The 13,335-nt window shown below is 37.8% G+C and overlaps 1 protein-coding gene across 2 annotated transcripts in view; it reads left to right on the top strand.

The window, feature by feature from the left end:
• The window catches only part of LOC127663345 (polycomb group RING finger protein 3), a 73,023-nt gene that overhangs the window by 27,508 nt on the left and 32,180 nt on the right, over window positions 1-13,335 (top strand). For both annotated transcript variants that reach the window (XM_052154887.1, XM_052154888.1), the window contains exon 2: window positions 10,684-10,787. In XM_052154887.1, the coding sequence (XP_052010847.1) occupies window positions 10,773-10,787 (15 nt within the window). In that variant the 5' untranslated portion in view covers window positions 10,684-10,772. The remainder of the gene's footprint in view (window positions 1-10,683; window positions 10,788-13,335) is intronic.

Consider the following 13,335-nt stretch of genomic DNA (forward strand, 5'->3'; position numbering starts at 1 on the left):
TCAGATGGGGATCGGTATCTGTGTAAACTGAGATTTTCGATATCGGAATTGGATTGGAAGAGAAAAACTGGTATCGGTTCTTCCCTAGTATATAGTACAGTATGTTTAGTGATTTTGCTCTTGGCTGTATAGCATTGAAGGTTCCACTGTCTCAAGACAGTTATAACTCCCTGACATGATTTTTGTGCTCCAAACCTAAACTAACAACTGATTCAGTTTGTTCAAATGTCAGTTTGAACATTCAGATGGTGGAATCGAATGTTAGTTCAGGGTTGGACAAAACAACTGCTCTGTCTGTGTGCCAATGGCCTGAGTATTGGTCATGTGTTATTTTAAGATCCTGTGTTGACATGCAGCATGCAGCATTTTTGTGGAAGTTGACAAAGAAATTACTCCTAAAACAAAATAAAATATATATTGTTGTTGATTTGGTCTCTAAGTTTAGTTCATAAACTGAAATGATTAGTTCACACTAAATTAGTTTTGGTGGTATGGAGTATGAGAAAGATAACTTATATATCTATATATATATATAGATATATAAGTTGAGCATGTATATACACCGATCATTACAACCACCTGCCATATATTGTCTAGATCCCCCTCGTGCCGCCAAAACGGCGCCAACCCGCATCTCAGAATAGCATTCTGAGATTATATTCTTCTCACCACAAATTGTACAGAGTGGTTATCTGAGTTACCGTCGACTCTGTCAGTTCAAACCAGTCTGGCCATTCTCTGTTGACCTCTCTCATCAACAAGGCGTTTCCATCCACAGAACTGCCGCTCACTGGATGTTTTTTGTTTTTGGCAGCATTCTGAGTAAATTCTAGAGACTGTCGTGTGTGAAAATCCCAGGACCAGCAGTTACAGAAATATTCAAACCAGCCCATCAGACACCAACAGTCATGCCATGGTCCAAATCATTGAGATCACATTTTTTCCCCATTCTGATAGTTGATGTGAATGTTAACTGAAGCTCCTGACTTATATCTGGATGATTTTATGCACTGCACTGCTGCCACATGATTGGCTGATTAGATAATCACATGGATGATTGTTGGTGCCAGATGGGCTGGTTTGAATATTTCTGTAACTGCTGTGTGTGTGTGTGTGTGTGTGTGTGTGTGTGTGTGTGTGTGTGTGTGTGTGTGTGTGTGTGTATGGATGTATGTGTGTGTGTGTATATATGTGTATATGTATGTATATATTAGAGGTCGACCGATATTGTTTTTTTCAGGCCGATGCCGATCTTTTGAAATCCGGGTCGGCCGATGGCCGATTAATGCTGCCGATTTATTTTGGCCGATATTTGGCCGATATGTGCTTGTTTTTAACCTCTTATTTGTACCTTTTATTTGAAAGATAAAATGTAACACAAAAAATTACTTAAGATAGAAAACATTTCTCAACAAATACATTTATTGAACACTTGACACTTAAATTAAAAATGTATAATGTAAAAACATATTGTATAAATAATGTATAACAAATATATTAAATAAACAAAGCAGGTGTTACGAACTGCTCCGAGACACGAAGGTTCAGATCCAAATGCAGCTTTAATTAAGGGGCAATCCAGACACGTAATCCAATATTCAGAGCATCCAAGAGAAGCACAGGCATAACTAGGGATGAGTATCGTTAAGGTTTTAATGGTATTACTATCTTACCGATACTGCTTATCGATCCGGTACTTCAACGGTATTCTTAACATGTTCTTTTGTTATTTTTATATATATATATATATATATATATATAACAAAGATAAATGTTATATAGCCACAGTGATTTAATTTCAGGAAGGTGTACTAACATTACTGTTCAGGTGTGGTCTAAAAAGAAATCTAATAAAGTAATCAATTGTAAAATAACACTGCATAGTTTATCATAGATAGATTAATGCTTATTAATGCAGAAGTTATTCATTCAAGAGCTGTAAGTGATTTTCTCTTTGGTTTTTGTTTTTTGATTCGCAGTAATGGCTCAATCGTCAGCATGTTTATTAGACAGCTTCCCCTTTAAGACCAAGTCTAAAAGGCTCCTGATGCACCATATTTTCTCCCAACTTTTTCCATAACTACGTCCATTTAAGACATAAACTGTGTTTAAGTGAATCTCCAAGCCGGTCGTTTTGACATATTTTTGTGTATATTTGATCGTTTAGACACGCACATGAAACCCAAAGTAGCCTATACTTTGCTTGTCTCTTTGCGGTCTATTTCGGAGTGCGTGCCGCCTTGGGAACGGTATCTCTTGCGCTCTTTTTATTATTAAACGCGTCCCGCAATTTAGCAACAGTAGCTAGACTGCATTTTACAACAATCACCGATCGTGCTGATTCTGACGTTAAGTTTGAGTTTTAGGCAGAAATGTCAGTGCACCGCTGTGAAGGGAAGGAAGTTGTGCTAGACAGAATGCGGCTTATGTATAAATATTCTTTTTATAATCTTTGGAAGGCGAAATCTAAAATAAAATCAGACTAATAATCACAGATCTAAACCAGGCTACGTTTGAATGTTTCGTTCTGTCACTCATTAAGCTGGGCTCGTGTTGGGCTCGTGTTGTGCTCGCTGTAGCACCGCGAGAGATCTCTCTCTCTCTCTCGGACTGCGAATAGCTAAATTGTATCACAGACAAATGGTTTCATATTATTATACATAGAAATGGCTGGCGAGATAAAATAACTTTCTCTTTATAGCAATAATAAATGTATTTTCTTAATTTCTCCAGTACTGACAGCAGAACCGATAACGTCCGAGCTTACCAAAGCCAGTCCTTCAATAGCAGCGCGTTGGTATCTTTTTATTACTTATTTCTCTGCATTGAGTGACAACCCTCTCAAATATAAGACACACAAACAGAAGTCTCAGATTCACTGTCTGTAATTGCAAAATTCTTGCTTACTTATTGTGACATGATAGCAACCCTTCTGCTGTGATAATGCAACTTCAAATACGTTATCAATATCCAAAGTAGCCGAACGTCATGTCGCGTTTTTTCTCGAAGTTGGCAGTAACATATCAAAAGTTTTTAATTAAATATAAAGAAGTTATACAAATTTAATCCTTACTGTTTTCTCCAAGGAACTTAGCTCCTTCCTTAGGCACTGGATGAGGTCTGCTCACTCTGCTGGAAAATGACTCTAGGGGCAGCGTGTGTCGAACACGTGTTCCACAACAACACTAGGCTGCCCACAGATGCGCTCTGCCTAATAATCGGCTTGATATACTTGGATATTGGCCGATGCCGATTATGTTAAAAAATGCAAAAATCGGCCGATTAATCGGCCGGCCGATTAATCGGTCGACCTCTAGTGTGTGTGTGTATATATATATATATATATACTCACCTAAAGGATTATTAGGAACACCATACTAATACTGTGTTTGACCCCCTTTCGCCTTCAGAACGGCCTTAATTCTACGTGGCATTGATTCAACAAGGTGCTGAAAGCATTCTGTAGAAATGTTGGCCCATATTGATAGGATAGCATCTTGCAGTTGGTGGAGATTTGTGGGACGCACATCCAGGGCACGAAGCTCCCGTTCCACCACATCCCAAAGATGCTCTATTGGGTTGAGATCTGGTGACTGTGGGGGCCATTTTAGTACTGTGAACTCATTGTCATGTTCAAGAAACCAATTTGAAATGATTCGAGCTTTGTGACATGGTGCATTATCCTGCTGGAAGTAGCCATCAGAGGATGGGTACATTGTGGCCATAAAGGGATGGACATGGTCAGAAACAATGCTCAGGTAGGCCGTGGCATTTAAACGATGCCCAATTGGCACTAAGGGGCATAAAGTGTGCCAAGAAAACATCCCCCACACCATTACACCACCACCAGCCTGCACAATGGTAACAAGGCATGATGGTTCTATGTTCTCATTCTGTTTACGCCAAATTCTGACTCTACCATCTGAATGTCTCAACAGAAATCGAGACTCATCAGACCAGGCAACATTTTTCCAGTCTTCAACTGTCCAATTTTGGTGAGCTCTTGCAAATTGTAGCCTCTTTTTCCTATTTGTAGTGGAGATGAGTGGTACCCGGTGTGGTCTTCTGCTGTTGTAGCCCATCCGCCTCAAGGTTGTGCGTGTTGTGGCTTCACAAATGCTTTGCTGCATACCTCGGTTGTAACTAGTGGTTATTTCAGGCAAAGTTGCTCTTCTATCAGCTTGAATCAGTCGGCCCATTCTCCTCTGACCTCTAGCATCAACAAGGCATTTTTGCCCACAGGACTGCCGCATACAGGATGTTTTTCCCTTTTCACACCATTCTTTGTAAACCCTAGAAATGGTTGTGCGTGAAAATCCCAGTAACTGAGCAGATTGTGAAATACTCAGACCGGGCCGTCTGGCACCAACAACCATGCCACGCTCAAAATTGATTAAATCAACTTTCTTTCCCATTCTGACATTCAGTTTGGAGTTCAGGAGATTGTCTTGACCAGGACCACACCCCTAAATGCATTGGAGCAACTGCCATGTGATTGGTTGATTAGATAACTGCATTAATGAGAAATTGAACAGGTGTTCCTAATAATCCTTTAGGTGAGTGTGTGTGTGTATATATATATATATATATATATATATATACACATATACACATACTGAATATTTTATATATATATTAGGGGTGGAAAAATGCATCGACGCTTCACGGTGCATCTATTTATCAAAGAATGCATCGATTACGAAATTTAAGAATTGATTATCATTATATATTAATACTCACTGTATCCATGAAAGCTCGATCCATTTTCATTTTAAGTTCTACCAGTTAAAAGAACAAGCAGCAGTTTCTTCTACAAGTGCGTAATTCAGATCTTTGTTAAAAACATAAAAGCTCAATATTTCTTTTTGTTTTTGCTCACACATATGACGCAAATTTGAAAATGTGTGCTGATCCCAAATTTTAATTTTGAAAATGCCAGAATGTGGAGTGCCTACTATTTCAGGGTTACAAAGTGTCCTGGAAATCCTGGAATTTTGCAGTGCAATTTTCCAGTCATGTAAAAGTCATTGACAATAAAAAAAAATTACAATAAAAAAAGAATACCTGGAAAACATTTATTTGGAAAATACTTCAGTATAACTATTTGATTGTGTTGCTGACAAGATTTTTGTTATATGCAATGTGCAATTTCTTTTGATGGTCGGACATCAGAAATGATTTAAAATATTTGGAACTTGATTTGATGCTATCACATGATGAAGTAAGATTGGATGACATCATCAGATCTTGCCATACCCTGGCTTTTGGTGAATTGACACCACTGCCACGATCCTACTTAAGATAAAATAGATGGGTGGATGGATACTGCCGAGTTCGGCTTTCTTTGTCATTTTTTTGTAACTTTTTGCATCCATTTGACCAAAGTTAATTGTTGTTGCCTTCCCAGGTTATAATTTTTGTTATGTTAATATTATTTTTGTATCTCCATAAAATGTGTAGTTTCTCCATAAAACTTGGCTTAAATAAATGTGACTGGTGGACAGACATTGGCTGCAGGAAAACACTCACTTGTAAATGATTCTCTTTATAGTGAATGCTACAGAATAGGGAGTGACTGTAGACTATTCTGAAGGGAACTAGCCAGTTGATTTCAGTCAGCTGTGATTTGTCAATGATACGCGGCAGCCATAAATATCTTTAAAAAAAAAAAGTGTGTTTTTCGCAGGGGAATTTAAAAAATTTGCACTTTCTCGCCCCCATAAAAAAAACAACAAAAAAAACATAAGAGATGTCTCAAAACTGAAATGTTCTGCATGCACACTATACTTACCAAGGTACCCCTTAAAAACTTAAGACAGGCTCGGACCCTTCCCATTATAAATTGACCCTAAAAGAAGAACTTTGAGAAATCTTGAGCATTACATTAGGACTTCAGTTCTAAGTCTAAGGAACAAGAATGTTCAAAATGTTTAGATATGTACAAGTACTTTGTAATGTGCTCTAGAGATCAGTTTTTGTTCCAAGGAGCTACGACCATCCTGAGCCGAGATATTGAGGTTTCTGTAAAGAGCTGTGTAACCAAAATTTGTCGGGTGCCATGACAAAAGAAGGCCATTGTGGTTAAACCAAGTAAGATCAAAATTACAAAAACTGGTGGTTTTGCAATACCAATATATAGGGGTAATCACAAAAAACCCCAAAGAAAACAATGGAAAATTAAAAATGGTCACGCAACCAACTTAACAATTATTGGACCACCTGAGTTGGACTGAGAGATGAAATGCCATGTGCAGGCAGATCCGGTCCAGGGTCAAAGAATGAAAAACTGTCTATTAGTAGCATGTTAAAGGTGGGTTATACATCAGATGTGGTAACCATGAGTTCCCTTTTCATTTTGGGATATGGAAAAGAGGTGCCAGGCAGCTAAACGTAGACGCCTCCACCTGTCAAGCCTGTTCACAAGAATTCAATTGCATTTTCATGCAGTACTGTTTGCGGCACACACTGCGAAAGATAAAAAAAAATGTTTTTTTAGATATTTACGGCTGCCGCGTATCATTGACCAATCACAGGTGACTAAAGAGAATAATTTACAATTGAGTACAATTGAGTATCTCCCTATCTTTAACTCCACATACAGTTCATTAAGGTTACTTAAAACTACATGCTTTTATTAACTTTTTGAAGAAACCTGTGATGGATCATGCTTCACTATTGCCAATATCAAAAGTAGTAACATTTTAGAACTCATTGACAAGCACAAGCTATTGTATATCAACCATAAACATAATTACTGTAAAATACTGCTCATTTTTATTATTTGTTATGCTTATATTACATTTGTTCATTTATCAAAATGCATGAATAAAGCAGTCTTAGAGAACAGAGAATCGTAACCGAATCAAGTCGTTGTCAGAGTGAATCGTCACACACCTTTTTTCACTTATTTCACTAAAGTGGGATTCATCTGATCACAAAGTAACTTTTTACTAATGTAAAAAACAGCACCATCACTATTTGAAAAAAGTATTTTTTTTTATCAAATCTACACAGGCCCCATTTCCAGCAGCCATCACTCCAACACCTTATTCTAAATTTCTAATTTGGTACTAGAAAATCACTTTCCATTATATCAAACAGAGCTGAAAGCTATTTGGTTTGTTAAATGAAGCTTAGCATTGTCTTTGTGTTTGTTTTTGAGTTGCCACAGTTTGCAATAGACTGGCATGTTTTAAGGTCAATATTTAGTCAAAAATTGCAAAAACGAATCAGCTTTCTCTAGAAACTCATCAGTCAATCATTGTTTTGAGGAAAAACTGAAGATTTCATACAAAGGTGTACTACACTACAGTCTTCAAAGACAAAGGACAACTGTCTGACAAGGACAGAAAGAGATGTGGAAGGCCAGATGTACAACTAAACAAGATGATAAGTACATCAGTGTCTCTATTTTGAGAAATAGACGCCTCACATGTCCTCAGCTGACAGACAAAAGTAACAGTCAGTATCTGGTGTGGCCACCAGCTGCATTAAGTATTGCAGTGCATCTCCTCCTCATGGACTGCACCAGATTTGCCAGTTCTTGCTGTGAGATGTTACCCCACTCTTCCACCAAGGCACTTGCAAGTTCCCGGATATTTCTGGGGGGAATGGCCCTAGCCCATACCCTCCGATCCAACATGTCCCAGATGTGCTCAATGGGATTGAGATCCGGGCTCTTCGCTGGCCATGGCAGAACACTGACATTCTTGTCTTGGTGGAAATCACGCACAGAACAATAAGTTTGGCTGGTGGCATTGTCATGCTGGTGGGTCATGTCATGATGAGCCTGCAGGAAGGGTACCACATGAGGGAGGAGGATGTCTTCCCTGTAACGCACGTTATTGATATTGCCTGCAGTGACAACAAGCTCAGTCCGATAATGCTGTGACACACTGCCCCAGACCACGACGGACCCTCCACATCCAAATCGATCCCGTTCCAGAGTACAGGCCTCGGTGTAACGCTCATTCCTTCGACGATATATGCGAGTCCGACCATCACCACTGGTGAGACAAAACCATGACTCCTGATCAGTGAAGAGCATTTTTTGCCAGTCCTGTCTGGTTCTGTGAAGGTGAGTTTTTGCCCATAGGCAACATAGTTGCCGGTTATGTCTGGTAAGGACCTGCCTTGCAACAGGCCTACAAGCTCTCAGTCCAGCCTCTCTCAGCCTATTGTGGACAGTCTGAGCACTAATGGAGGGATTGTGCGTTCCTGGTGTAACTCGGGCAGTTGTTGTTGTCATCCTGTACCTGTCCCGCAGTTGTTATATTCGGATGTACCAGTCCTGTGCAGGTGTTGTTACACATGGTTTGCCACTGCGAGGATGTTCAGCTGTCCTTCCTGTCTCCCTGTAGCGTTGTCTTAGGAGTCTCACAGTACGGACATTGCAATTTATTGCCCTGGCCACATCTGCAGTCTTCATACCTCCATGCAGCATGTCAAAGTCATTTTCACACAGATGAGCAGGGACCTTGGGCATCTTTCTTTTGGTGTTTTACAGAGTCAGTAGAAAGGTCTCTTTAGTGTCCCTAAGTTTTTATAACTGTGACCTTAATTGCCTACCCTCTGTAAGCTGTTAGTGTCTTAACGGCCATTCCACAGGTCATGTTCATTAATTGTTTATGGTTCATTGAACAAGCATGGAAAACATTGATTAAACCCTTACAATAAAGATCTGTAAAGTAATTTGTATTTTTACAAATTTGTAAAATATTTAAAGATAACTATGTATAATTATTTCATCATTATATACTGAATTATTGTTATACGAGGGGCTTTCTCAGCAAATATTTGTGTATGTGATTAAATGTGATTAATTAATTGGGACAAAAAATTTATTGATTGACAGCCCTAAAAAATAATATATATATATATATATATATATATATATACATACATACATACTGTCATTTTTTAAGTTACATAGACTGCCTCCAGTTTTCCTCAACTTGACTAATTAAGAGGCGATATATTTGACCGGCATATCATCAAAATGTCCGTAAATGACCGGCACCATTTTTTCTAGCGGAAACTCTGATATATATATATATATATATATATATATATATATATATATATATATATATATATATATATATATATATATATACATATACATACATACATACATACATACATACATACACACACTGATCAAATGCAACATTAAAACCACTGACAGGTAAACTGAATAACTTCAGTGGCACCTGTCAAGGGGTGGGATATATTATACAAGAAAAATGGGCAAGCGTATGTTTCTGGGTGTTTTTGACAATGGCCAAATTGTGATGGCTAGACCTCTGGGTCAGAGCATTCTCAAAACGGCAGGTCTTGTGGGATGTTCTTGGTTATGCATTGGTTTGCACCTACCAAAAGTGGTCCAAGGAAGGACAACCGGTGAACCAAGGCTCTTTAATATGTGTGGGGAGCAAAGGCTAGCCCGTCTGGTCCGATCCTACAGAAGAGCTACTGTAGTACAAATTGCTGAAAAACGTAATGCTTGCCATGATAAAAAGGTGTCAGAACACACAGTGCATCGCATCTTGCTGCGTATGGGGCTCCGTAGCCGCAGACTGGTCAGAGTGTCCATGCTGACTCCTGTCCACCATCAAAAGTGCCTACAATTGTCATGCTAGTGTCAGATCTGGACCATGGAGCAATGGAAGAAGGTAGCCTGGTCTGATGAATCACGTTTTCTTTTAGATCATCTTAACTCACAAAAACAAACTCTCTCTTCTTAATAGAGCTGCGTATTGCCGATTTTTACAATAAGATGCACACCGTGACATATAGTATATTATGATTCAATACGTCCAAGCCATCATGTTACAATCTAGCTGCAGCAAACGTGCACGAGGTACAAGTGTCATGCTAGAGTGTGCATCAGTCGGGTGCGGTTTCAATCTCGCCCCCTTCACGCGACTCATAGAAGCGGTGTTGACCGCGCAGTGAAATGCCATTTTCGTAGTTTGTTTATGACACACTTCCTTATTATTTGAACTTTAATAAAGGAGGTATTAAAGATATAATGCCAGGTTGTTTGCTTTTTACATGCTCTTACTTGCAACAAGTTTTCATTTCTGCTTTATTTCACAATGACAGTGCTTCTGTATTTTTGCATTATAATTCCCTCATACTTTGCGATCTACTTCACCTGAAGCTTTAGAGTGCATCTGGACTGTGAGCTCTGTAATTCTTCCTCTTCTCAGCCCTAGTTAATACTCACTGACTTGGTCAAAAATCTTTAGATGACCTACATCCATCCCTGTGGTTAAAGTGTACTCATTTCACAGGCTGGTGAACCGACAAAAAACGCTTTCGTCTCTGTCTAAAACTGTACAGTAAGGAAAAGGAACTAGTTTGTGGCCATCTGGAGAGGTGTCAGCCCTGACCCTTCATGTGCCATATTAATGAAAATGCTTGATTGTCGAAACAACTCCAAATCCTTTTGCCGTCCATACTTCGATTGTAGTTAGATAGGATAGACTTTCTGTCGTTTCTAGACGTTTCTGTAATGCTGTAAATAACTAAAAGTTAAGCTGACAAAAAAATATCCTTTCTAGCTGCAATTTGGTTTATTCTTGAAAACACGATTTACTGAAAATAACTGGAATATCTGCAGATATTTTGTGTATAAATGCATGTAAATAAATAAATGTCTGTGTGTGTTTTTTGCAGCTGTGTGAAGCAGAGCACAGGATGCAGAGTTAACGCTACCCTGTGTTTCCCAGAAGAAGCCTGGCTGCCAGACCCTCAGCAGTACACACATGGCGGCATTAGGGGTAAGCACATCACTTCCTGTCTGCTGGAATGTAATGGTTCTCTGTGATCAACACAATCTTTAATGGCAAATTATTTTCTTTGCTTTTTTGAGTGTTTTTCATCTTTCCCCTAACAAAGAGTGAGCAAAATATGAGCCAAAAAGGTCTATTTTATTCCATTCTGTTCTACCCTAATGATTCTGTTTTGCTCAATCCTTAAGATTCTGTTCTATTATATCCTGAAGAGTCTATTTTCTATAGCCTAAAGATTCTATTATGTTCTGTTATATTCTTAAGAGTCGATTCTGTTCTAAAGATTCTGTTCTGACTTGTCCCAAAGATTTGGTTCTGTTCTATTCTATAGATTCTGTTCTGTTCTACCCTAAATATTCTGTTCTGTTGTATCCTAAAGATTTCAGATAATTAAAAAAATAAAGCTTAATTTTCTATTAAATCATGATTTTCTGTAAAGCTGCTTTGATACAATGTGTGTTGTGAAAAGCGCTATACAAATAAAGATTCTGTTTTGTCCTGTTCTGTATTAAAGATTATTTTCTTTTCTGTCCTAAAGATTCAGTTTTGTTCTGTTCTGTCATATAGATTCTGTTCTGTTTTGTTCTAGACTAAAGATTCTGTTTTGCTCTATCCTTAAAATTTCATGATGGATTATTTGAGATTGGCAGAATTTCCTGTTTTTAATTTTATGACGAGCTAACTTAATGTTCTGCTAAATTCATCCTTAAAATGAATATAACAGGATATAATAGAATGTTCATGATGTAGAAAACAGACTTTTCAGAATATAACAAAACATAATAGAATCTTTGTTATAGAAAACAGACTCTTCAGTATAAAACAGCATCAAACAAATTTTTTGGACAGAACAGAACATAATCTTAAGAATAGAACCAAATCTTTGGGATAGAAAAGAACAGAAACTTTAGGATAGAATGGAACCGAATCTTTGGGATAGAATAGGATATTTAGGGTAGAACAGAACCAAATGTTTGTGATAGAACAGAACAGAACATTTAGGACAGGACAGAACAGAATCGACTCTTCAAAACATAACCGAACATATTAGAATCATTAGGATATAGAAAACAGACTTTTCAGGATAGAACAGAACCAAATGTTTGGGATAGAATAGAATATTTAGGGTAGAACAGAATCTTTAGTGTAGAACAGAACCAAATGTTTGTGATAGAACAGAACAGAATATTTAGGACGGAACAAAACATAATATTTAGGACAGAACAGAAACGACTCTTCAGAACATAACAGAACATATTAGAATCATTAGGATATAGAAATCAGACTCTTCAGGATAGAACAGAATCAATTCTTTAGGATAGATAGAACAGATTATTTAGGATAGAACAAAACAAAATCATTCAGACAGAACAGAACAGTATTTGCAGGATACGACAGAATATAATTTTTAGGATAAAACAGAACTGAATCTTTAGGACAGAACAGAATCTTAATAGACCTAGCCTAGATTAAAATGAAACTTTCTACTTCGTTCAAACACCGTTACATTTAACCAAGTTGACTTTCCTTAAAGTCTCAATCACAAATACTGAATGTAAGTAGATTGAATTATATTCTCAGCAGTGGGCCGCTGGAGTGTTGTGATTAATCTGTTTAATCGGTATTGAATGTGAGCAGCATGTGGTCTGACACTGTTTGTGCTGCAGTTCATAACAGCGTCTGGTCAATAGAGTCGTCTGGCTGCTTCACATGGGACCATCCCAAAACAAACAACTTGTTCTAGATGAATAGAGAAGAGGAGCCAGACAAAATAAGCGTTACCACCCGATATTTACTTAAAACATGAAGTTAAGATAAAGTAAACATCCACCCATTCTTTATTTTCACACTCAGTCCTTCAACACTTGTACAGCACAAGTTGTTTTTATTTAATGGGTGTAGCCCTAATGGTTTTAACGAGCTGGTCTGGTAACCCAAAGGTTTCAGGGTCGAGCCTGGTGACCTATGAGGTACACTTTCTACCCTATGACTATGGTATTTAACCCTGTTTTTCTTCAGGGTGACAGTCCCTGCAATTAATGCAATTACTCAAATAAAAAGCATCTGCTTCATTACATGTCACTGAGTGCTTGATCCTAATGGCTATGCTTTGAATGGTGATTTTGTGTGTTATTTTACAGAAGGCCTAAAATGTAATTGTACACTTAAGACATGAAAATGGGTTTGATTTTCTCTGTATTGATTTAATTGCAGAATCTGCAAACAAATGTAAACAAATCACTTTTCTCTGTCATTTTTGTAATTCATTTAAACCAAGGCTCAAGTTCACACAGGTGTCCTTGCAGAGTAACCACAGAAGAGGTTCAGCTCATTAACTATGGACATGTTCCACTAATGACAACCAGAATCTGCCTGAATAATTTCTGTCTTCATTTTGGGCAGTAATTCTGTTGTTTTATAGTTTAATAATATAAACATTTTGTCAAATATTTTGCTTGTAAAGTGTGCTTTTGCCATCTTTAAACTTAATGCCATTTGATATAATACAAATGCGACTTTTATATGTTGTCATATG

This window comes from Xyrauchen texanus, chromosome 23 (genome assembly GCF_025860055.1).
Source record: "Xyrauchen texanus isolate HMW12.3.18 chromosome 23, RBS_HiC_50CHRs, whole genome shotgun sequence".
NCBI classification, from domain to species: Eukaryota; Metazoa; Chordata; class Actinopteri; order Cypriniformes; family Catostomidae; genus Xyrauchen; species Xyrauchen texanus.